The 25,436-nt window shown below is 46.1% G+C and overlaps 1 protein-coding gene across 5 annotated transcripts in view; it reads left to right on the forward strand.

The window, feature by feature from the left end:
- The window catches only part of Gemin5 (gem nuclear organelle associated protein 5), a 43,965-nt gene continuing 18,529 nt past the window's right edge, over nt 1–25,436 (forward strand). For 4 of the 5 annotated variants that reach the window (XM_021660429.2, XM_021660430.2, XM_021660432.2 and 1 more), the window contains exons 1-17: nt 3–247; nt 1,009–1,169; nt 2,513–2,694; nt 4,272–4,423; nt 4,620–4,739; nt 6,697–6,829; nt 9,327–9,492; nt 10,394–10,606; nt 11,060–11,145; nt 13,213–13,295; nt 13,962–14,098; nt 15,797–15,870; nt 16,248–16,429; nt 17,500–17,639; nt 18,635–18,806; nt 21,978–22,199; nt 25,113–25,226. In XM_021660429.2, coding sequence (XP_021516104.2) covers nt 82–247; nt 1,009–1,169; nt 2,513–2,694; nt 4,272–4,423; nt 4,620–4,739; nt 6,697–6,829; nt 9,327–9,492; nt 10,394–10,606; nt 11,060–11,145; nt 13,213–13,295; nt 13,962–14,098; nt 15,797–15,870; nt 16,248–16,429; nt 17,500–17,639; nt 18,635–18,806; nt 21,978–22,199; nt 25,113–25,226 — 2,503 coding nt within the window. In that variant the 5' untranslated portion in view covers nt 3–81. Of the gene's footprint in view, nt 248–1,008; nt 1,170–2,512; nt 2,695–4,271; nt 4,424–4,619; nt 4,740–6,696; nt 6,830–9,326; nt 9,493–10,393; nt 10,607–11,059; nt 11,146–13,212; nt 13,296–13,961; nt 14,099–15,796; nt 15,871–16,247; nt 16,430–17,499; nt 17,640–18,634; nt 18,807–21,977; nt 22,200–25,112; nt 25,227–25,436 lie in introns of all 5 variants that reach the window. The other variant, XM_060363672.1, reaches the window with a different exon arrangement.

The following is a 25,436-nucleotide window of genomic DNA, read 5'->3' on the forward strand; positions in this document are numbered from 1 at the left end:
AGTCCCGCCCCCTCCCGCTACACGCCGCGGTTGCGAACCACCCTAGCGGAGCTGCTTGGCTGGGCTTCGGCGGCCGCGGAGATGAAACCAGAGCCGCGGACGCTGCCGCCATCCCCCAACTGGTACTGCGCGCGCTGCAGCGACGCAGCACCCGGAGGCGTCTTTGGCTTCGCTGCGCGGACCTCCGTCTTCCTCGTCCGCGTGGGCCCGGGCGCGGGCGCGAGCCCAGGGGCGCCCCCGTTTCGAGGTGAGCCCCCCACGGGCCGCCGCGGTCATTCCCGCCGTTCTCTCCGGGGTCCGTAGGTCGCGGCTCGGGCCGCGGGCGCACGTGGGCTCCTACGCTCGGAGGGGCTGGCCCAGCCTAGACCCGGCGTTTACCGCCCTCCCGGCCTTTCTACCTGTGGGGTGGGGGCTCTTCTCGGTTCCCTGCTCCCGCTGGGCAATGAACGGGATCCTGGTTTCTGTGAGATGAGTGTGTGAGACTGGATTTGCGCCAGATGCGGTGATGCTTGTCCGTGATCCCAGCTACTCGGAGGGCTGGGGCTGGAGAATTGCCGCGCGTTCGAAGCCTTACTACGACTACATAAGTGAGTTCCAGGCCAACCAGGGCTCCATAAGGAGGTCCTGACTCAAAAGAGAATGAAACAAACAAAAACCAAGATTTGATTGTGCCTTGCATTACGAAATACCAACTTTATCCTATTCCTTATGAACTATGGCAAGATTAAGTAAATATGGCTTTCACGTTCACCGGTAGACTAGGACTGGTCCTCAGCCTGTGAACTTGGCTCAACAAAGGACACGAAAATTACTTTATAGATGAGAATACTGAAGTACAGAGAAAATGAGCCTGGGTACGGGCATCACTGGCACCTGGCATGGATCTGTGTATGTTTTTGTTCCACGTGTGTTAAGTGACTCCCATTCAGCTGCGTGCTGTTGTTCATCCAGCAGCGTGCTCTCTGATTGCATAGTGGTGCAGTTAACCGAGTCTGGATGTACTTGCAGTTGTAGGAGAGTTGGTGGGACACACTGAAAGAGTATCTGGCTTCACGTTTTCTCATCACCCTGGACAATACAACCTCTGTGCCACCAGCTCAGATGATGGGACTGTGAAAATCTGGGATGTAGAGACCAAGGCTGTAGTGACAGAGCACACACTCCATCAGGTAACAGTGGGTCCTGAGTCCTCAGAGTGTTTTGATATGTCTCATCCATGTGAAGGAGAGTTAATAATTTGTGTTCATAAGTTAGATATGTTGGAAGGTCTCTCAGACCCTCCCCCACTTTTTTTTAAGATGCTTTTTTTGCTTAGAAAGCAGAGGTTCCGGTAGGTGTGGTAACTCAGTAGAATGCTTGCCTGCCTAGCATACTCAAAGTCTTGGGCTCAGTCTCCAGTACTGCATAAATGGGCACACCTTATAATAGTAGCACTTGGGAAATAGAGGCAGAAAGATTGGAAGTTTAAGGCCAGCCGGGGCTACAGGAGATCCTCTCTTCAGAAAAAAGAGAGGGAGAGAAGGAAAGAGAGAAACCACAAGTTAAAGTATGGCTACAGTCACTAAGTCTTTTATTTGTCTGCACACCAGAAGAGGACATTGAGGTCCCATTATAGATAGTTAAGAGCTGCTGTGTGAGCCCTGGGAATCAAACCCAGGACCTCTGGAACAGCAGCCATGGTTGCTTTCACGATATAACAACAGAGCTGAGGAGCAGTGACAGAGAGCACGGCCCACACGGTCTGAAAGAATCAATAGGTTCATATAAAATAACCACCCGGGCAGATAAGATGGCTTTCCAGGTCCAAGCACTCGCCATGTACGCCTGATGACCTGAGTGAGTATTTTGCCTGTGTGCCTGGTGTCTGGTAGTAAGAAGACAGGTGGAAACTGAGGTTACTGATGGTTACCATGTAGGTGATAGGAACCAGAGCTCTGCAAGAGCAAGCGCTCTTAACCACTGAGCCATCTCTCCAGCCCTGAGTAGTGTAATCTCTAGGACCCACATAAAGTACTGCATGCTCCCAACACAACAAATAAAAAACATGGGGGCTGGAGAGCTGCTTCATCGGTGTAGAGTACTAACTGCTGTCCCAAAGGACCCAAAGTTGGGTTCCCATCACCCTTGTGGGTTGTCCCATAACCAACTCCAGCTCCAGAGAATTCAGTGCCCTCTTTTAGCCTCCATACACACACACACACACACACAAGTAAAAAGTAAGCATATATAAAGAGTGTGTGTGTGTTCGAGTCCATGTCCCCAGGCATGGCGGTACATGGCTGCAGTTCTAGTACTCAAGAGGCAGAGGCAGGATCGCCTTGAATTCCAGGCCAGCCTGGACTAGTGAAACTGTGTCTCAAAACCACGTGAAAAGTTGTAACTTTAGATTTACTACATTGCTCTGCTGGTAGTTACAGCATACTTCTTAAGTGCCTGTAATGTGCCTAGCATTAGGCTGGTTTATTATACAACATTGACAAATGAGACTAATCTGGCTTTGCTTTGTTTGAAGCACACAATATCAGCACTGCATTGGTCTCCAACAGTTAAGGACTTAATAGTCTCTGGGGATGAAAAAGGAGTTATTTTCTGTTACTGGCTTAACAGAAGTGACAGCCAGCATCTCTTCCCGGAGCCCAGGACCATTTTCTGTCTTACTTGTTCACCTCATCACGAAGATTTAGTAGCCATTGGGTGAGTACCAAATACTGTGCCACCTGCTGGTGGTTGGCCTTAGCTTATGGTCCTGCTTTTCCTTCCTCTTGCCTTGTATGCCTCAGTCCTCAGAGGAAGACAGCAGCTGTGGGTGCCATGTGCTGCTGTGATCTCTACAGCCAGTCTTCTCTCTATTCTTTTTCCATGAGACTGTGATTTCTTCCCCCTTTCTGTCTAATTTGTCCAGCCACCCTCCAAATGTTAGAAGTGTCTTCTTTCTCTCTGGGCTAACTTAGCCTATCCTTGGATGTGGCCTTAACTCCAGAGTTTCATATGACTCTGTTCCCGGTACCTGAACTGTGACACATATATCCTAACCCTAACCTCACAAACAGGACAAAGAAGGCGAGCTTCATGATACCATTTATGGAGCCTTTGGATGTATAAAATAAGTTGGTGCCTTACTTGGAAACATTTACAAAGAAAGGCTAGAGATGTTAGATTATAAATCAGAAACATTGGCTACCTCTAGGAGAGCAAAGTAGAAAATTGGTAAGAGTAGGTGTAAGCTGTTCTGGTGGTTTTGTTTTTGTTTTTAAGCAAAGTAGTAGATACTTTAAGACTTAAAGTTTAAGGTTTTCTTGGTTGGTTGGGGTTGTTTCTTTTGTTTGTCTTTTTAATGGTGTAGAGCTTTTGCCTGCATATGTATTTGTATACTGTGTGTTTGTAGTACCTGAGGAGACCAGAAGGGGGCATCAGATCCTCTGGGACTGGAGTGACAGATGGATGTGAGCCGCCTTGTGGATGTTTAAAGCCTCTGGGAGAGCAGCCAGCACTTTTAACTGTTGAGCTATCTCTCTAGCCCCCAGTAGATACTTTTTAAAAAGGCTAATTAGATTTTCCCAGTTTCTGTTGAATTCATAGGTTGACACTTAGGACAAATACAGTTCTTGGGTACAGGGTAACTGCTCTTACTCAGTTTGTACCTGGAAAGTAGCATCATTTGTGGAGGATGTCGCTCCTCTGGCAGAGTGCTTGTCTAGCATGCAAAGTCCCAGGTTCAGTCCCCAATGCTAGGTAAAGCAAATAATGTTGGTTCATGTCTGTGGTTTCAGTATTTGAAGAGATGAATGCAGGAAGATCAGAGGTTCTTGGTCATCCTTGGTACAAAGTGGGTTTGTAGCCATTCTGCAATGCATGAAACTATCCCAAAAAAAAGGAAAGAAAAAAAAAAGTTTATTAGCTAGCTGTCTTTGTTTCTAAAATTGTTCCCCTTTCAGGGCAGCAGCAAAACAAACAAGCTGCAAATCCAGCAGGTTCTGGGAGGAGGGGGTAGAGAAGAGGAGGAAAATCGTGTCTTTTGAGTTAGGATCAGCCCTGGAGGTCTGCAAACAGCTGTAGTAAAAGGAGGTGGGGCGCTGTGAGAAGGGAGTCCTCAGAGAAAGAGTAGCAAGTCTAGAGTCTCAGGGCAAGCGTGCGTAGGATTTTCGCTGGTATCTGAAGAGACAGAAAGGGAGAAAAGGGAAAGTTATGCTGCTTGGGTTGGAGTCAGAAAGACGAGAGGTTTCATAGTGAGAATCTGCAGAGCCCTGAAGTATTTCTAACTTATTTTTCAGCTACAAGGATGGTGTAGTAGTTGTCATTGACATCAGTAAAAAGGGAGAAGTTATTCATAGGCTTCGGGGCCATGACGATGAGATCCACTCCATAGCCTGGTGTCCTCTCTCCGGGGAAGACTGTTTATCCATAAACCAAGAGGAAAACACGGGTAAGATGGTCAAAGAAGAGCTCTGTTCCTTTTAGACCTAAAGAATAAAGTATAGAATGGCAACTTCTGAATTATACTTAGAATGTTAGCCTCACGGATTAGACCAGGAAAGGGAGTGCAGAGTTTGAGAGTAACTTTTTAATCACAAGTGCATGATCAGTGTAAATTAAAAATGAAATCTTCATCTCTTTCTTAGAAGAACCTGACATTCCCAATGGGAAGCTTATAACAGAAACCCCTGTCACAAAAGGCTGCTACTTGGCCACGGGAAGCAAGGACCAGACCATTCGAATCTGGAGCTGTTCCCGAGGTCGGGGTAAGTTGCTGTCCCTTGTAGCCTGGTTAGACTTCTTGGTTCTGGACATCTGGCCTTTGTATCTGTTTTCTGGTGCCTTCTAGAAGGGAAGGACTCCTGCTTTGCTGAAGGAGCCCTGCATGCCTTGCAAAGTAGGACTATCCTAGAAACTAAAGATTAAGCTGGCCTCAGACTCACAGACATCCGCCTGAGAACAAGATTGTCACTGTCTGAGCAGGAATGTTGGGCTTTCCTTGACTCTCAAGAATGGAGAGTTTTCGCTCCTACAGACAAATGCAAAGCATGCACACCGCGCACATGAACAAACTTGCCATGCTCACATTGTCTCCAAATTGTTATTATTGCTGTGGGGTCAAGGGCACGTGAGGGTCAGAGGCAGCCTGGCATCGGTTCTCTCCTCCCACCTTCATGTGCACTCTGGGGATCAGACCTCAGGACATCATGGCAAGCACTTGGCCCACCGAGCCATCTTGCCAGGACCACCACTTTGTTCAGATTAGGCTAACCGTCCTCTTACCCCCGGGGACGCCTGTGTGAGAATCCCTGAACATGATGGCTGTCCGCAGTGGCCTTGGATTCCCCTTGTACAGCAGACCTGGGGGAGAGTCCTGAAAAAGTACAGTTTTCTGGACTGCACTTGAAATCTCCTTAATGAAATCTCTGAACTTGGACCCTGGTGTGTATTTTGTTTTGTTTTGAGATCAGTTTCACTACGTAGCCCTGCCCCCCCCCTGGAACTTGCTTTGTAGAGCAGGCTGGATCTCTGAACTCGGAGATCGCCTGCCTCTGCCTCCCCAAGTGCTGGTATTAAAGGCAGGCGCCACCAAGCCCAGCTGGCATGTGTGTTTTTATAGCTGTGCTGGTGGTTCTAATGAACACTACAGATGCCTGGGTCAGCACTGGTGAAGGTTCCCTTTGAGGTTTGAAAGACTCTTTCACAGGGGCCTCGTATCAGATATCCTGCATATCAGATATTTACATTACAATTTATAGCAGCAAAAGCACAGTTACAAAGTAGCAGCGAGGAACTGTATTAAAGGGCACTAGGAAGATTGAGAACCACTAAACTGGGAGAAGGAATCGACTAGGAGAATTCCACTGTCCTGCAGTTGTTGAAAATGTCAAGTTAGGTTCTCATTCTAATTAGGAACTCAGTTTCCTGCACAAAGGTACTAGCGTGTGTGTGTGCATGTCCGTGTGTGCACATGTATCTGCAGGTCAGAGGAAAGCCTTCAGTGTCATTACTCAGGCACCCTTCAAAGACGGGATTTCTCCCTCACTTGGAACTTGACAAGTCAGCTAGGCTGGATGCTCAGCCAGGAAGCCCTGTTTCTGCTCCTAGCACTTGGACAAGCATATGCTATCATGCCTGTTTTTTCACCTGAGTCCTGGGGATCAAGCTCAAATCCTAATGCATGCAAGCGCTTTATGAACTGGGCTGTCTACTCAGCCTACCCAGACAAAGAAACAGTTTTCCAAGTTTCCATGGTACCCTGTAAAGACTTGTTTGGCCTAAGTGACTAGACTGGTGTTGACCTCTGTCTTAGCAACGTCTCCAGAATAAAAGATGTTCTTTCTTGTGTGTGTATGGAGGTGAAGTTGACTGTCCTCCTCAGTTCTTGTTTGTTTGTTCGAGGTTGGGTTTTGTTTTGTTCCCCCCCCAACCTTGTTTTGAGACAGTGAAACTGCAAGTCAGTGGTGAGGCTAGACTGGCAGCTGGTCACAAGCTTTGCCCCAGGAGTAATAGGTGCACCCCACTGCACCAGGCTTCCAAGTTTTTCAGTGGGTGCTAGGAGCCTGAGCTGAGGGCTTCACGCCTGCACGGCAGACACTAATCGCTCAGCTGCGAGGTTTTCCTGTCGCTTCAGTAAACAACATAGAATGGAGGGTTTCTGGGAGGTTCCGGTTACAGTCTCACTGTCTTGAAAGCACATTGACTCTTCTAATCAATCTACAGGTGTAATGATTTTGAAATTGCCGTTTCTGAAGAGACGAGGAGGGGGTGTGGACCCAACAGTTAAAGAACGTCTTTGGTTGACACTTCATTGGCCCAAGAACCAACCAACACAGCTGGTATCCAGTTGTTTTGGGTAAGTGCTGGGGTCATGCTTTCTAATAAATACTATTTTCCTGTTTAGATTGAGAGATTTCTAGGCTTATTGTACATCCAAGGTTTATGTTACCATTGTGTTTTAAGATAGAGACACGCTTGTGTTGCAGATTGGCCTAGAACTCATATAAAATAAATCTTGAACTCTGCAAGTTATGGGTTTATAAATTAAAGTTAAATGTGAAGAGAAATGTCTCTAAAAGACATGGTACCCCGTGCCTTAAATAACCAGCTCTCCTGAGGCTGAGGCAGGAGGATCTTAACGCTAGCCTGGGCTACATAGTGAGTTCCAGGCCAGTTTGAGATTTATATAGCAAGACTCTTATCTCAAAAAACTTATTTATTTATTTATTTACTTATTTTAAGATTTACTTATTTTTACACATTGGTGTTTTTGTTTGCTTGCTTTGTTGTTTTTTTTTGTTTGTTTGTTTGTTTGTTTTTTCATTTAGTCAATTGTTCAAAGCTAAGGGGCTGGGGAGATGGCTAGAAGATTAAGAGCACTTGCTCCTCTGGTTTGTCCATGTTGGCCAGTTCACTGTGGCCTGTACCTCTAAGTTTGTTTTGGGGTTTTTTTTCTTGTTGTTTATTTAATTTATTTTATGCACATTGGCATGCATTGGTGTTTTGCCTTTGTAAATGGGCCAGATTCCCCTGGAATTGGAGTGTGAGCTGCCATGTGGGTACTGGGAATTGAACCCAGGTCTTCTGGAAGAGCAGCCAGTGCTCATAATCATTGAACCATCTCTCCAGCCCCTCAAAAAAAACATTTTTAAAAAGTTAGTCCTGTACATTGAAGTTTCAAGAGTAAAAGCACGCCTGTCCTTCCCTCTGCTCTCCTCCAGAGGCACTTCCTCTCCCTCCCTGGGGGTTAAAGGAAAGGTGGTGTGTGTGGCAGTTTCTTTGCTCTGTTTCAAAAAAATTCAAAGACTTTATTTGTTGTAGAAAACATAAACTGCTAATAATGTGTATTGTTAAAAGCCCATAACTATTATGGTGTTGTTATTAACCCACTACCGTATCGATAACAGACACCGACGCCTGTTGTATTTAGATAAGCCTTGTTTCACCAGGCATAGCCCCTGTTTTACCTCTCAGCCCACATCCCATGCCGTTTGCGTTAATCATTCCTTTGGGCTACTTCCCATCCAATATCGCCATAAATACTTGCACGTGCTTTGCATCTGGGTCGCTTCTCTCCATGTTGATCCTTCTCCCAGGGCCCCCGAGGGTCTTTACTTATCCCATGGTGACTCTGCTTCCTTCTCTCCCTTTCTCTCTCCTCCCGTGATCTTTCTGTCCTCAAAGCCTGAGAACCTTAGCTCTGCTTCTCACTTCTGCTCTGCCCAGGTGTAATTTATTTAGCCAATCAGGTGTAATTTTGGAGGCAAGGTTACAAGAGCAACATTTAGGGTACGTGATAGTTCGATCCTAAGAGACAGCAAGCAGACCTCAGGGAGCAAAATAATTAACAGTGAAACACAAAGCACCAGGCCATGCTGTTACACTTGTTTGTTTGTTTGTTTATTGTATGTGTTTGCACACCACTCCATGTGTGTGGAGCTGACAGGGCAACTTTGAGGAGCTGGTTTTATCTTTCCATCATGTAGATTCCAGATAGAGGACTGGAATCTGGTGTGGAGGCAGCTACTTTATCCACCAAGCCACATCACCAGTGCCTTTCTTGTTTTTTGTTGATGCTGTTTGTTTGTTGGAAAAGGGTCCCACTATGTAGCTATGGCTCTTCTGGAAGTTTTTTGTTTTTTTAATGTCCAGGTGGTGGTGGCACACGCCTTTTATCTCAGCTAATCCAGTTGGGGTGGATGGGGGCTCACTTTGTAGTAGAGCTGCCCTTGGATTTGTGATCCTCCTGCCTCAGCCTTCCCAGTAACAGTTCAGAAAGGCACACGCCACCATAGCTAGCTCAAAAAAGTTGTTTGGATTTTCTAGACAGGCTGGCCTGGAACTCATAAAGACCTGCCTCTGCCTCTGCCTCTTGAGTGCTGGGATTAGCTTGGATTAAAGACATGTGCCACAACCACCTGGCAAAAACAAAATTTTGACAGCCCAAAAAAACTTCTCTTTGGGCACTCAGTAAGTTTGTAAAACAGTAAGTTTGTAAAACAGAAAATATGTCGGCCAAGGAAGGGGACATGCTGCAGGCCCAGTGGCTGGGACTGACTGTCTAAGCTGATTGTAAGTTCTGTCAGAGTCTGATCATCCCACTGTTAGGTTCTGAAAGAGTATTCTCCGGCAGATTCCATTCTCCTTGAGAGAGCAACGTAATATTCTGCTTCCTGTTGGTGAGCCCCTTGAGCAGAAAAGAGAATTTGCTTTCCCTCTTGACCTTACTGATCTTTTGGACTTTTAAGTTACCAAGGGAGCATTTAACACGTTCTGTACTGCTGAGGGTTCCAGCCCTGGCTACACAGCCACAGTCTGCCTAGCTGGTAAGAGGTGTGTTCTTGTCCTCTCAGAGGTGAGCTGCTGCTGTGGGACCTCACCCAGTCCTGGAGACGGAAGTACACTCTCTTCAGCACCTCAGCAGAAGGGCAGAATCATTCCAGAATCGTCTTCAACTTGTGTCCTCTGAAGACTGAGGATGGCAAGCAGCTTCTACTATCCACGTCTATGGACAGAGATGTAAGAACGGGCTTCTGCCTTGTTCAGAGAAGTAGTGTGTCACGGGGTGGGGCTGGAAGGTGTCAGTCCTTGTACACAGCTCTGCCCTCCAGTCCAGAGCCCAGCTAGCAAGTGCACTGGGCATGGCAACCGCAGGGCTAGAGACACTTTCAGAGTCAGGTCTGCAGCCTAGTCTGCTAGAATCCCCATGACCTTGAACTTCTGACCCTTTTGCCTTCATCTTCCAAGTGCTAAAGTTACAGATGTGAACCACCATACCAGGGGATTGAAGCCATAGCTTCATGCTAAGCGGGTGCTCTACCAGCTGAGCTGTGGGTGGCCCTAACCCCAAATTTAGGCTTTTTTTTTTTTTTTTTTTTCTGCACACACTCCACCCCCCAACCCCTGTGAAGTGCATGGCTTGTCAGGCAGCAGCTCCTGATATTCCTTGTGGCGGCCATTCGCATCCTTCCAGAGTTGTGAGAGGGTTCGTCAGCAGTGCTGTGACCTCTCTACTGCTGATTGGATAGCAGGATGCTGAAATACTAACCATCCCTGGGAGTGAGTGAATGTGCTCCCAGATTGCTTTGAGCTTTGTGAAATAGTGCAGAGAAGCTTCTTCCAGTTTCCTGTGGAAGAATTAAATTAAATTCCATTTGAAATATTTAATTCAAGGTGGGCGGTGGTGGTGCACCCCTATAATCCCAGCACTTGGGAGGGAGAAGCAGTTCAATCTCAGAGTTCAAGGCCAGCATGGTCTACAAGGCAAGTTCCAGGAAAGTCAGGGCTACACAGAGAAACCTTGTCTTGGAAAAGGAAGGAAGGAGAGAGGGAGGGAAGGAGGGAGGAAGGAAGGAAGAAAGAAAGAATATTTAATGCCTAACCACATATTTTTGCTTTTTCTAACCTTTTCTCTTCTTAGGTTAAATGCTGGGACATGGCCACCCTGGAGTGCTGCTGGACATTGCCTTCTCTTGGAGGCTTTGCCTACAGCCTGGCCTTTTCTCCTGTGGCTGTGGGCTGCCTGGCCATAGGTGTTGGGGACGGCATGATCCGGATCTGGAATACGCTCTCTATCAAGAACAACTATGATGTGAAGAACTTCTGGCAAGGAGTCAGGTCCAAGGTCACAGCGGTAAGGAGGCTTCTGGGAGATTTTTCTTCAAGTTCTTTGTAGAGTGCTCATTTATGTGAATTCTGTTGGAAATCAAAGAATATTTAAACATGATGAAGCATGAACTTCTCATTGTTCTAGACTCTTTCTTCAGTTCACAGAGTGCTGTGCACGTCGCTTAAATGTTTGAGGTTGTGCATTGGCCCCGGCCTGTGTTGAACAGTGAGAATTGCAGTGATTTGCAGTCAGTTCTTCCTTCCATAGTGTGGGTCTTAGGAGGTTGAACTCAGGTGGTGAAGGTTTGAAGACAAAATGCTTTTACCTGCTCAGCCAGTACTGGCCCTTAATCTTGTTTTAACCCTTCTATTTATTAAACATGGAGAATTAAATGAAGAGCTAGAAAGTTTCCCAGGGCCACATGCAGGCTCCTTTCTGTGTGCTCTACTCCCTCTCATCTGGAATCTTCTCTTGTAGTTGTGCTGGCATCCAAACAAGGAAGGCTGCTTAGCCTTCGGCACTGATGACGGAAAAGTGGGGTTGTATGACACCTGCTCCAACAAGTAAGTGTGACTCCTTCAGCATAACGACCACATCCTTGGTGGCAGAGTGAACTTGCAGTTCATTGGCCTGGTCCACAATAGAGCTGCTACAGAGTAGAATCTTGGCTCTGGTACTGAGAGCCACAACTCTTGAGTTCGGAACTCAGAAATTTCTTTCAAAACTTTTTTTCGACGGTTTGAGGATGTGGCGCCGTGGTAGAGACCTTGACTGGCATGCACAGAGTCCTGGGTTTAATATCCAAGACCTCATAAGCCAGGAGATGGGGTGCACACCTGGGATTCCAGCGTTTAGGAGGTAAAGGCAGAAAGAGCTGGAGTTACAGGGTAGCCTTGTCTATACAAGAGACATGTCTCAGTACGAAGGAAGGAAGAGAAGGAGAGAACAAATGAATGAATGATTTTTTTTTCAGGTGATGACAGCGTAGCCTGTCTAGTATTTTAAAAAACACCAAGGTGAATGAGTGAATTTTTTTTTTTTAACAGAAGTTTCCAGATACACCCAAAGCTGAAAGAGTAGTGTAGAAACATTTGCCTTTTCTGTGTAATTATTTCTTGATGTTGCCTGTGAATGAGTTGCAGGACCAGGAAGATATTTAACTATAGTGATTGGGAGATCGTGCCGCTGCAAAGCCTGACTGCGCCCTTTATGAAAAATAATGCAAGAGCCATTTCGGCTGCAGAGTTCCCCTCTCTGCATGTCCTCCCTCCCTCTGCCTTACCTCTCTGTCTCTCTGCTGTGCTAGGGATCTCTCTTAGTTACTTTTCTACTGCTGTGATAAGACACTATGACCAAGGTAACTTTCAAAAAGAAGAGTTTAATTTGGGTTCACAGTTCTAGAGGATGAGTTCCTGACCCAGCAATGCAGTAGGCAGTGCAGGCAGGCAGGCAGGCAGGCATGTCACTGCAGCGGTAGCCAAGAGCTCACATCTTGATCCACAAGTATGAGTCAGAGCTAACTTGAGAATAGTGCTGACTTTTGAAACCTCAAAGCCCGCCCCCAGTGACACACCTTCTGAAACAGTTCCATATAAATAGGACCAGTAATTCAAACTTAGACTATGGAGGCTATGGTCTGAATTCAGGCCACCGTAAGGCCTCATGAATGCTAATCATCAAGGCGACTCCCCAGCTCAATGCACAGTGCTTTAAGTATTTGTGTACAGTGCTTTCAGTATTTGTGCTTGACTATTTCTCCTTTCTTGCTTAAAAGCTATTTCAAAGAGAATGTAACTAAACAAAACTTCGTTGATTTAAGTAGCACCAAATCACCTCTTAAGCTGAGTAGTCTTCCTACTGGCAGTTAAGCTGTGTGGTTGGAGGAAGATGTCACTGTTAGGTGGTCAGGATGGTTTATTTTGTTGCTTTGAGCCAAAGAGTACTGTCTCCCAGAGTGCTCTAAGTATGTCTGATACTTTAGTCAACAGCATGGCTCCTTCAATCTCGGGTTCTGGAGTTCTAAATCCATACCTAGACTATGGTTGACTCCAAAAGTCATAAGCATGCTCCCTTTCCAGGAAGTCAAGCCTTATGGACACCGTCAGTTATCTACCCACCTTCTTTTTAGTGTAGTTTAAGAATGTGACACTGGTTAGTTTGGCTTGCTAGTGCATACCTCTAGTCCCAGCATTCAGGAGACAGAGGCAGATGGATCTCTGAGTTCCAGGGCAGCCAGATCTACATAGTGAGACCCTGTCTCAGAAAGAGGGAACAGGGCTAATGGCAGAGGGTGGCAGTGAGGTGGCCTCTCATCTTCAGCTTGAGGTTGGGTAACTGTGGTTCTCACAGCCTCAGTACCCCTAAATAGCTATAGAAAATTTGCTATGGGCTTATTAGAGAAACAGAAGAGAAAAATGATCCTCGCTGGCTTGCTGTGTGGGCTTGTTTTGGTAGTGGATATTATTACATGGTAAGTTAAGCGTTTATTTTCAACGACCAAGTATTTGGGCCAAAATTAAATTGTTTTTCTCTAATTCCAACAACCAAATGTATAGGAAGAACCTTTCAGAGAAAGAGTGTGTTTTCTGGTGGGCCTCTTTCTTCAGATCACCCTGTTTTCCCATCTACAGACCTCCACAGATTTCAAGCACGTATCACAAGAAGACTGTGTACAGGTTGGCTTGGGGGCCACCAGTCCCCCCCATGTCCCTTGGTAAGTGCCTTAGTGTGTAAGTTAACACACAAGAATGTGTTCTACTTTAATTCTAGGGTCTGAAAGCTGAGGTCATAAATGTTCGGGTACAGTCACTGCGGGGGGTGTGTGTGTGCGCGTGCGCTGCTTCTTTCCCTAAAGTAATATGTCTTTCTTAGTGTCTTTTAAAATGAGCTAGAAGCGTTTTACGGTCTTTTGCCATCCTCCTGTGCTGAAGTGTCTGGATTCCGCAGCACTGATTTTATGCAGAGTAGAGAGTTGCCTTGCCAACAGGAACATAGCTGTACAACTAAGGGCTGTGCCCTGAGACCCCGCCTTAGTCATGGGAAGTCCTGTGTGCACAAGCAGCAGGAATCTCACTTCTGGAAGAAAACCTACATTGTCAGAAGCTTTTATTTTCGACCATAAAGTTCTCTCTGACCACATCTGTCGTGTCAGGGCTCTTGAACACCAGAAAGCCGTTACAGTGAACACAGTATCTCAGAAGTTGACGCCTCTTCTGCCCACAACTGTCCACACTGCTAAGAGAATGGCTTAACTCAACACACTGCATCACTTGCCACACAAAGCCCTTCCTGTTGACAGTGTGATGTGCTGTGCTAATGATGTAGCTTTGGAAGCAGCTCTGCTGGTGAGGTGAGGAACTCACGGGCTTTTCTGTGGCAGGAGGGGAAGGAGACAGGCCCTCCCTCACCTTGTACAGCTGTGGAGGGGAAGGCATTGTACTGCAGCATAACCCCTGGAAGCTCAGTGGAGAGGCCTTCGACATCAACAAACTCGTGAGGGATACCAATTCCATCAGAGTAAGTTCCAGCGGCCTAAAGTCTACTCAGCTTCCTTTGGTCTCTCTTACTCACGGCCATCTGTAAAGATGTGCTCAGCCAGACTTCTCAGATAGCTGAAGCTACTGGTGAATTTGTGGGTTCCCTGCTGTACCTGAGAGGTCTTGATCATTGAGTAAAGTAAAACACTGAGTGGGGGTTGGGGAGTCTTAATTGCAATGGTAATGATAAAAATTTTTTTCATCGTGTCTCTGTAAAGCATCCTTTTTGTTTGGTTTTTGGATATTTCTCTTTGAGACAGACTTTACCATATGTAGTTCTGGGTGGCCTGGAACTTACCATGGAGACCAGCCTGGCCTCAGATTTACAGAGATCCTCTGGCTTTTGCTTCCCAGGAGCTGGGAGTAAAGACGTGCGTGCGTCCTTTTAGAGCTACCCTTTCAACTAGAGTCACTGCCCTACTGACAGTGACTGTGTGTGCTTCCACTGGCCTCCTCAGCTCTTTTCTTTTGATAGGAGGCTTCCCATTAGCTCCTCCTCCCTCAGCCTCCCAAGTGCTGGGGATATAGGGATGTTCATGCACTCAGTCACGTGCACAATTCAGAAAGTTCTCTTGGGTCCTTTGCCTGGGCCTCACATTTAATCACATTTGCTTTAACTTTGTGCTGCTGTATTTGAATTTCTTACCCTTTTTTTGGAGACAGGATCTAATTTAGCTTAGTCTGGCCTTGAGCTTGGTTCCTGCCTCTACTTCCCAGGTGCTAGGATCATAGGTATGCACCATAATGCCCAGCTTCTACAGCTGTCCCTTACTTGAAAGTCAGATCATAAATACTAAGATTTCTTTTCCCTTCCCAATGAGCAGTTATGTGCTCGCTTCCGCAGCACATATACTAAAATTGGAACCAAATGAGCAGGTTTAATTGCTGCTACTCAATTTTTTGTATGGTTACCACAAGGTAACATAGTCAAATTGTAGTTGACTGTATTCTTTCATTTTTTTCAATGTTGTTTGTATATTAACATCTGATAATAAAATTCCTATCCTGGCAAGATTTTTGTTGCGTGGCAGCTGGACTTCTGTATCAGAGTTCAACTGAGGATCCTGCAAAAGAAATAAAAATTTGGAATCTCTTTACAAAAAAAGAAGCTGTGGGCATGTATGGAATAGACAAAAGAAAACAGGGTCATGCCACCAGTGAAGTGGCTCAGCAGGTAAAAGTGCTTGCCAGCACACGTGCCCACCTGAGTTCTGTCCAGGAACCTACATAAAAGTAGAGAATCTACTCCCAAAGTTGTCCTCAGGCTTCTACAGACACACTCACCCCAATATAATATAAATCATTTTAAGAAAAAGGAAGTAAGGGGGCAAGGTCCTGACGGGACCATGAGAATAGCTGGTCCTGCTTGTGAGCAGTGGAGGCATGGAAAGAGGCTGGGGAGTGGGAGGCTGTCACTGCAGACCGATTCCTTTTGATTAGCTTTGCTCTGTAAGGTCACAGGCTGCACAGTAATTAATCGCTGGCTGCTCTGTTCCATTTCAGAACCTGTAGTCGGAGTACTCATTCTCTGGCTGATTGCGGTGCTGGTCTAAAAACTGCTCTTCATATTTAGAACATGTTTTAGTCACCAGGGGTATTCCTTCTCCTCATCGTGTCATTGAGTTGTAAGATGAACAGGAAGTGCTCATTCCTGTACCTGGCCTGTTTTGCTTTCTAGTACAAGCTGCCTGTTCACACGGAGATCAGCTGGAAAGGAGATGGCAGAGTCATGGCAATCGGCAATGAAGATGGGTGAGTGTGTCCTGTGCAGGAAGCTCTGTGGTTGCAGCACTCCGTGGCTGGCCAAGGCCTTCTACAGTGCCCAGTGGTAGCCTCACCTGTTCTGCGTTAGGACTCACTGTGGGTACCCTCAGCTTCCATCTTTGGGAAGTCTCACTGTCTTTTTGTCTATTGTTGACTGTGGTCATAGTCCTTTTTCAGACATAAGTTCCTAATTCACTCACACCTCCACCCTCGGCTAGTCCTGGTTCCTTCTGAAAGAAGGACCTCTGCCAGGGATAGAGCACTTTCTAGCTCAGCTTCCTTGGACTGAGAGAAAAAGGAAGGGCTATTAGCACAAATTGTACCTTGGTCAGCCAAGGTTCTCATCCTGCTGTGTCTTGTCCCAGGTCCATAGAAATCTTCCAGGTCCCCAACTTGAGACTGCTCTGCACCATCCAGCAGCACCACAAGCTCGTGAACGCCGCCGTGTGGCACCATGAGCACGGCAGCCGTCCAGAGCTGAGCTGCCTCCTGGCTTCTGGCTCCAACAACGCGGTCATCTACGTGCACAACCTCAGGGCTGTCCTAGGTAACACTGACTTCTCTCTGGGGTGATAGTGGATTTCTGAGACAAGGTCTCCTATAGCCCAGGGTAGCCTCATGTAGCCAAGGATGACCTTGAACACTGTCCTCCTACCTGTGCCGTCTGAATGCTGGGTTGCCCCTTGCACTTCCCTGTCCACCTGTGATCTGGGATCCTGTGCCTACAGGAAGTCTTAAATGTAGGTGAAGTTAGAGACGTCACAGAGTGTTACATCATTTTGTTTTGTTTTAAGATGAGGAAATGTGTCACTAGCAGAACAGACCATTATTACCAAAAATGTTGGATTTCTTTAGGTAAAAGAATGGATAACGACTAGAAACTCAGCAGTTGGTAATATTGTTCCTACAGTTTGGTTTTGTCTGGTATTTCCTCTTTAGTAGCTTCAGATGCTCTGTCACTACCTAGAGTACATGCAAGAGCAGATATGTTAGTGGCCTTTATCTAACACACTTCCTGTGGGAGCCTGCATGTCAGACCCTGCCAGCTACACTTCTTTAAGAAGAATTTTACATGATTTCTTCCTTCTTTCCTCCCTCTAAACCCTTCCATGTACACACACACCCTTCAACTTCTTGGGCTCTTTCTTGTCTTTAATTGTTGTACATATATATTCCTAAATACATAAATGTAACCTGCTTAGTGCATGCCATGTTGCTAGTATGTTTATGTTTTCAGAGCTGACAATTTGGTATTGGATAACCAATTGATATGTGTTCTTCTCTGGGGAAGACTGTTTTCTTTCTCAATATTTCTTAGCTGCCTGTAGTTCTTTGTCTAAAGTTGGCCTCATGAGCCTTTTCCCTTGAACGTTCAAGCCTTCTCCCTTCTACATTAGCACGTCTTGTGTCATCTTTGTTCAGGTCATGTTTGGACAACCATATTGTTTAGAGAAGACACACACTCTCAGCAAATTCCCTGATCCTGTGGCTGTTCCCATCTAGTGAGCTGCATTCTTAATCACTGGGATCTCACAACACCTTGCTTCTTGCCATGCTCTGTCTTCCTGTGCATCCTTTTTGTGGCTGTTGTTGTGACTTCTTCCCCTTGTCCGTTAGAGAGCAGTTCTGAGTCTCCAGTGACCATCACAGAGCCCTACCGGACCCTGTCGGGGCACACAGCCAAGGTTACCAGTCTGGCGTGGAGCCCGCATCATGATGGACGGCTGGTCTCTGCTTGCTATGATGGCACAGCTCAGGTACTGTGTATCCGTGAGCGGGGCCCTTCGCTGTGTAGTCTGGTGTATTCTAAGAAACTTTCCCCTCTGCCAGCTCTCTGTTTTAGGTTGTTCTCATTCCCCTCTGTCATCTACAGAAAGACTGTAAGAGCTAAAAGACATTGTAGTTTCATCATAGCCTTGAGCTGCTCATTTTGACTTAGAGTCAGTGTGGTGACTTCTAATTACTCTCAGTGTGGTGGACCTAAGTGGCCCAAAAAGTATCTTTCAACCAAACCACCACAAAGATTTTAGCTAATTGTAGACACTTTTTTTCTTTGGGCTTTTGCTGCAGTGTCTTGCTCTGCAAGGCACGCTGTCCAGCTCTTTGTATTTTGTATTGTTTTGTTTTTTTCGAGACAGGGTTTCAGTATGTATCCCTGGCTGTCCTGGAACTCACTCTAAACCACACTGGCCTCAAATTCAGAGATCTACCTGCTTCTGCCTCCTGAGTGCTTGGATCAAAGCTGCGTACCACCACCACCCATCTGTTTTGATTTTTTTAAATTGCATTTATTTTGTTTGCATGCGTGCATGGCCAGGAAAACTTGCAGGAGTAGGTGACCCTGTGGTCCTGGGGGTTGAACTGAGGTTATCAGACTTGACAGCAAGTGCCTTTTCCGCTGAGCTGTCTCACCATCGCACCAAGCTGTCCTCAAAGCTTTACTCCTCTTGCCCCAGCCTTCTAGGCTAGGATTGTACTGGTGGCCGCCATGCCAGCTCCCCAGGACAAACATCAACACAGTTCTGGTTTGAGATAATGTGGTCCATAGAGCATGAGTGGATCATCTCCACAGGAATGCCGCTCCCACATGCTCCTCCTCTGAGAGACAGTGTTGTCACATGGACGCCTTAGATACATTGCAAATCGCATGAGAAATAAAAGCCCGCCATGAGTTCATTTTTAATTGGGCAATTTATGTCCCAGAACAATAGGATAACCAGCAATTGTTATTTCTGTCCCACTACTGTCGTAGGTGTGGGATGCCCTCCGGGAAGAGCCTTTGTTCAATTTCCGAGGACATCGAGGCCGGCTGCTGTGTGTGGCGTGGTCCCCAGTGGACCCAGAATGCATCTACTCGGGTGCAGATGACTTCTGTGTATACAGGTGGCTGACCTCCATGCAGGACCATTCCCGGCCTCCTCAAGGTTGGTCAGGAAGAGGTTAGGGGGTCCACACAGTTTTTCTGATTCCCTTTCTCTCTGCCTTAATAATTGATGAGTTTCTCTGATCCCACCCAGTATCAGTAGAGTGTGTCTGCAGCCTTCAGGGCCAAGGATAGCACTGCCGAATTGTAACAAGTGTGGCCACATCTTCACTAGGAGGGCATTCGGAAAGGAAAGAACCTACAGCACCTTATGCCAGAAAGAGTATATTCAAAGAACTGAGACACATCGAAGTACAGGGAGTAGGTGAAGGGGCCCTTGTAAACAAGAGGGATAGTTGACAGGAGGGGCAGCATGATGTCTGAGGGTGGGGAGATTAGTCAGGATTCTCCAAAGGAACAGAACTGATAGAATGAAACACAGGAGATGTATTAGAGTAGCTTACAGGCTGTGGTCTGGGTAGTCCAAGAATGGCTGTCTCCTGATGGAAAGGCCAAAAATCCAGTACTTGTTCCTTCTGCAAGATTGCTCAACAGTTCCAGATCTGGTGCTGGAGTCTAGAAAGACTTGTGGAGAGCAGCTTGTCTTTAGTCTGTGTTGGAATCCTAAAGAAGTAGGTTCTAACACTGACAAGAGTGAGCACAAGCAGGCAAAATGCAAGGGCTTTCTTTCTGCATATCCTTTATATAGGCCCAGAGGTGTGGCCCTGATTATGATGGGTCTTCTGACCTCAGATCCAGTCAAGAAACTCCCCACAAGGCTCAGCATAGTGGTGCACTCCTTTAATCGAGACCTGGGAGGCAGAGGCACAAGGATCTTTGTGCTTTCAGGGCCAGCCTGGTCTACACAGCAGGCTCCAGGACAGCCCTGTCTCAAAACAGTTAAAAGCAGATAGAGACAGTTGCTCACAGGTCTGCTCCCACTTCTTGGGTTTTAGTTGCTTGCAGGTATAGGCAGGTTGGCAACCAAGACTGGCTGTCACTGGGTAAGGGACTTGCTATGCAAACCCTGTCAGCCTGAGCTCAGTCCCTAGAGTCCACGTAAAGGTGGAAAGGGGGAACTGACTCCAGAAGTGCCCTGTGACTTCGATAGGCATGCCTGGGTGATCATGAGTACTCAGACTCACATTAGTTAATACCTATATATTGTTTATTATTAATATGTAATATGTAAATGAGTATATTAACTATACAGATATGGCGCTCACAGCAAACTGATGTGCAGATAACACCAGTGTTATCCATACAGTGATCCCATGAGTTTTCTTGGGGTTACTTACAGGAATAGAGTAACTAAAAAATGGCTGCATCACCAAAGCCTACTCCAGCATGGGTGACAGCTTACAAAAGCTGGGAACCTGGAGCTCACTGAAAGCCTGCAGGTAGCTCAACAGGTTGAAGAACTTCCTTTCCAAGTGACTATTCTGAACGTCTTCCAGGCAGCGTGGCAAGTTTCTACTTTCTCCAGACAGCTGATCTAAGTCCCAGAGTCTTCGCGGCATAGCATCTCTTCCTTTGAGGGGGGCCCTCAGCTTTTATTGTCTGCTTTGGCAGGGAGGGACCTATTGACATCTGCTAGTTCCAGAGACTTCCTGAAGCTTTTTTGAGTTGTTTACCTTCCTGTTTAAAGAACTTTCTTGCAGGATGGAATGTTTCAATCTCAGAGGAAACTTATACAACATTGGGTATAAAAGTATTTGCTGCTAAGCCTGACTAGGGTTTGAGCCCTAGGACCCACATTGTGGAAGTCCCACAAGCTGGTCTCTGATGGATAGATTTCTTTCTTCCTCTGTCTCTCTCTCTGTCTGTCTGCTAGCCATACAATCATATAAATGTAATGTTTATAATTTACATGTAAATTTCACAAGTTTATAAAAATATAAGTTTTAAATTTAAATATATATGTATTTTTTAATATAAAGAAAATAAACAGGGAAATTGTATTTGCAACAGCCAGGGATTAACTGGTGCCAGACATATCTCCTACTATAAACAGCTAGAAACAGTAGATGGAGAAATATACCTCCAACGATGGCGTTTCCTGTCCTCTTACAGTCTTGTAAAATAATATTCAGATTAGCTTTGTCTGTGGTCAGAAACTGGACACAGCTCCAATGCTAATGAGCGTGTGAGTGTGTCCTTCAGAGGAAGTGTGCATAGCCATAAGAAAGATGTAGGCTGGAGATGCAGCTCAGTACAGAGTGTGCCATGTCTACAAGACCTGGTTCATCCCGCAGAACAGAAACAAAGAACAGCTTCTGACAAATGCAGCGAAATTGATGAGTTTCTGACAAACCACACTGAGCAGAAGCAGCCAGGCCCAGAGGACTACACAGGATGCTTACTGTCTCTATGAAAACCTAGAACAGTGACACTCAAACTGGTGACAGAGCAGCAGAAGACAGGGAGCCAGGTCATCTACAAGGCAGTGAGAGTCTCGCTCGGGTCAAGGGTCAGACGTTTTACATCTGGTCTGTAGTGGAAGTGCTGGTTATAATACTATGAGTCAAAAGCAGTTGAAATATGAAAGGTGATTTAAAAAAAAAAAAGGCTGTCTGCAAGTGATAAAGCTTTTAAGGAAGAAAGAGTAGTACTGGGTGCTGCAAACTAGTAGGTATGGAGCATATGGGAAGGGTACTCTTCAGGTTCCAGAATCGCCAGAAACTCCAGTCCTTGTGGAGCTAGTAGGCCTCCACCACTGCATTCCAACCAGGAAGTCACGGGTGCCGACTTGGTGAGTTAGTGACAGCCCCAGTCAAGAACCTGGTGCTGGAACTAGGGAGTCCAAAAGCGTGGTCATGGACAGCAAACATTAAGACACCCTCTTATCACATGATTAAAATAACCAAAAAAGCATGTACTGTCCAGAGGTGCTGTCTTGCCTCTGTGGCCAGTTGAAAATGTAGTCTGCATCCCTTGAAAAGTGGGCATACATGAGTGGGCATACCAAATCCCAAGAGGATTTGTTCTTGGATGGAGGATGTAGGCAGGAAGACTTGGGGAAGGCAGTGTGTGGGGCTGTCAGAGTGGCGTGTAGTTCCAGAGGGTTTCACCAGGAGCTTTGACCAGCTATATTTTCTCCATGTGGCCTTGACTATCATGGACTCTCTTTGTAGACCAGGCTCGCCTTGAAATCTCAGAGCCTGCCTCTGCCTCCCTGAATGTGTACCACTGTGCCTGGCATCTATTCTTACTGTTACTATGGTCTTTGTAGGGAAAAAAAGTATTGAACTAGAGAAAAAACGGCTCTCTCAACCTAAGCCAAAGCTTAAAAAGAAGAAAAAACCTAACCCGCGACTGCCTATAAAGCAAGATTCATCCATTGGCACCGAAGATGAAAGTGTAAGGGAGAACTCAGGACCTGTTGAGAATGGCGTGTCAGACCAGGATGGTGAGGAGGAAGCCCAGGAGCCAGAGCTGCCACCCTCTCCAGTTGGTAGGTGCTTCTGCAACACCGGCTCACCGGTATCTTGATAGAGCCGGTCCTTCTCAGTGTGTAGCTTCTGTCTCAAGTGAGCCTTTGCAAACTGTTAACACTGGTTAAAGGGCTATGTTTTGTTTCAGTTTTTAAGATTTAGTTTTGTTTCATGTGTATGACTGTTTTGCCTGCATTTATGCTTGTGTACCACAAAAGTGCAGTGCCCGTGGGGACCAGAAGAGAGCAGTGGGTCCCCAGCAACTGGAATTACAGACACTTGTGAGCTACCGTGTAGGTGCTGGGAACTGAATGTAGGTCCTCTGCAGAGCATCCAGTGCTGTAAACCCTGAGCCATCTCTCCATCTCTTTAAAAGGTTAAATCTCTAACTGCCTCTTTGAAATGTTACAGGAGATATGGTGGATGATTGGGGTGGAGACAGTAATACTATAGGCGCTTTTTCGAAAAATATTTCATTTCCGTTTCTTTTGCCTCTTCCTACTCCATCCCAGTCCCGTCTAACACCCAATACCAGGTAGGAGAGAGGAGGTTCTAGTGAGAAAGGTGGTGCAGTTCTCTTCAGCTGGTTCCTGCTGGTTAGGGTCCTTGGTTCCTTGGGGCAAGTCTAATCTTCATAGTTGGGATATCTTCTCCTCAAACTGCATCAACAGCAATCAGGAGCAGCAGCAGCATTTTGCTTTCTTGGAGCTCCCCTTTTCTCTCTGGGCTTTATTCCCTCTCCAGAGTCCTCAGAATTGAACTCTGCAGCTGGCAAAGAGCCCCTCTCAGAGCCAGGACGAGGCAAATAGTTTGCTGCCGTGGACAGTCTAAATTAGCCCCATATCTACACCTGGGATTAAAACAAAAAACATGTTTACATGTTTTTAAAGACACCAGAACTTTCCACTGTACAGCTCAGCTTCAGCTGTTCAGGGTGAGACTGTGAGGCACAGTAAGAAAGGGCAGCGTGTGAGCAGAGGTGTGACTGGAGAGCATGCCTCTGTGAAAGAATGTTGTTTTAAACAAAATCCCAAACTGGTTTTACCAATAAAGACTCGAGAGCCAGATATTAGGGTGAAAGCCTGCTAGCTCAGAGGGGCAGAGAAAGCACCCAGCTGACCTTCCTACCCAACAACATCCCAGAAGGAAAAGCCCCTTCTCCTTATCCATATTCTCTTAATAACCTTCAAACTGAATGTCCCTCCTTTCTACTTTCTGTGTGTCTCTCTGTTCATCCTCCAGACATCCTCATTCTCTGGGGTTTTTTCCTGCATTCACTCCCTGTCAACTGATTGTTTGTTCCACCTCCTAACCTGTGGTTGACTTTATTTAATGCTGTGTACGGAAGGCCCTTGGATTATAGGTATGTGCTAGGGTTGAACCACACCACAACTAGAAACAGGTTTTTCCAGTATACAGTGTCATAGTGTGACCAGGTATCCTACAACAAAAGAAAACATTGTCCCTTGAACAGATGAACTTAAGTGTTCCTATTTACATGGGAGCAAGCAAGTTCCCTTTGTCCAGCTTGAGATCTGCTTGGCTCTCTCTTACCAGAGAAAAACTAAGGGTGTCTTAGTCACTGTTCTGTTCCCATGACGAGGAACCCTGACCAAGGCAAGTTTTATTAAAAAAGCATTTAATTGGGAGCTTGCGTATAGTGTCAGAGGCTCAGTCCAGTATCATCATGGCTGGCAGCGTGGCAACACTCATGGCCCTGGAGCAGTAACTAAGAGCTACATCCTGATCCGAAGGCAAAGAGGGGGAGATTAGGCCTGGCTTGGGCTTCTGAAACTTCAAAGCCCACCCCCAGTGACACACTTCCTTCAACAAGGCCACACCTACAGGAGCCTATGAAGCTGTCCTTACTCAAACCATCACAAAGGGTCCGTTCTTTCCATAAGTGCAGCTGTGTCGTTTGTTAGATTCTCATGGAATGCATGTGTCACTAGCTCTCATTTTAATCTTGTGCGTGTTTGAAGAGAAAAGGCTGAGTATAGATAAAATAGCACTTTCGTTCTCTTACTACCTTAAGTCTCTGTGTTTACATCTGTTAAAATGAATGATTAAAAACCAGAGAGTATAAAGTGATTGTCGCTGAACTCTGATATTTCCATGTGCCAGGATTGAAACAACCAAAGCAGAGGTATCTTTGACCATCCATCTTAGATTGTGGATTTGGGTAGATAAATTCCTAAGAGCTTACCAGGTTTACCTTCAGGCTAACCAGAATGCGCTTATCTTGGGGGATGGTGAGATGGCCCAGTGCCTGCCACACAGTCCTGAGGTTGATCCTGGAACCCATGAAAGGTGGAAGGAGAGACCTGACTCCAAAGAGTCTCATATGGTACAGATGCATTTACAATTATTATTACCACTGTCCTGACCTCCACGTACACAACAGAGCACATACAGTGACAACAATAATTGTAAATTGTATCATATAAGGGCTACACAAAATGTCCTTTGCCTGTGTAGGCCAGAAAACAGTTTGTGTGCTTAGGATTGTGACTGTTGTGGACCTGCAGTTTTAAATTAGGGAAACTTTGTCCTGTCTGTGCATAGAAGCTAAGTTATCTGACAGATAATTCGCCATGAGAGTTTCCAAATCAAATGTCAGAGTTCCAAGTGAATCAGTCAGTCTATGAAGCGGAAAAGGCACAGTTGCTAGAATTGCATTGCTGAGCCTGTTAATGCTCTTACAACAAGAATAGGCTCCACAGTGTGTTTTGAAACAGAGTCTCGTTCTAACCACTGTTGGTTGTCCTGGGACTCACAGGACAGGCTGTGAGTAGTAGCCCAGGCTGGCTTCAACCTTAGTTACCCTGTCTCAGTATCCAGAATGCTGAGTTACAGGTGAGAGACCCCATGCTCACCACCTTTTTATATAGTTCTCATCTCAGAGCTTCTCTGTTTCTTTACCCTTGCTGCAGTTTGTGGAGAACCTGCTTCCTGCACTGCTGTTTCCTTAGGCTTTGAAAAGTTAAAAGTCACTGTGAGTAGCAAAGCCACCTCCCTGAAAAAGGAGCCACCGAAGGAGAAGCCAGGTCAGTGTTCTGTCAGCACGTATTTCTAAACCTGCTGTGCCCAAGAGAGCCTTTTGAATAAGCGCGGGGTGCTCTGAGTGTGCTGCTGGTGATCATTTTGGTTTTTTGTCTGTTCTCATTGCTGAGCACTTGAAATGTCTTACACTTGTTGATTCCACTTGGGAATGTTAGCAAGGGCGCTTTGCGTATTTTGTGAAGATGTACCAGCCA

Source organism: Meriones unguiculatus, chromosome 11, assembly GCF_030254825.1.
Source record: "Meriones unguiculatus strain TT.TT164.6M chromosome 11, Bangor_MerUng_6.1, whole genome shotgun sequence".
Classification (NCBI taxonomy): domain Eukaryota; kingdom Metazoa; phylum Chordata; class Mammalia; order Rodentia; family Muridae; genus Meriones; species Meriones unguiculatus.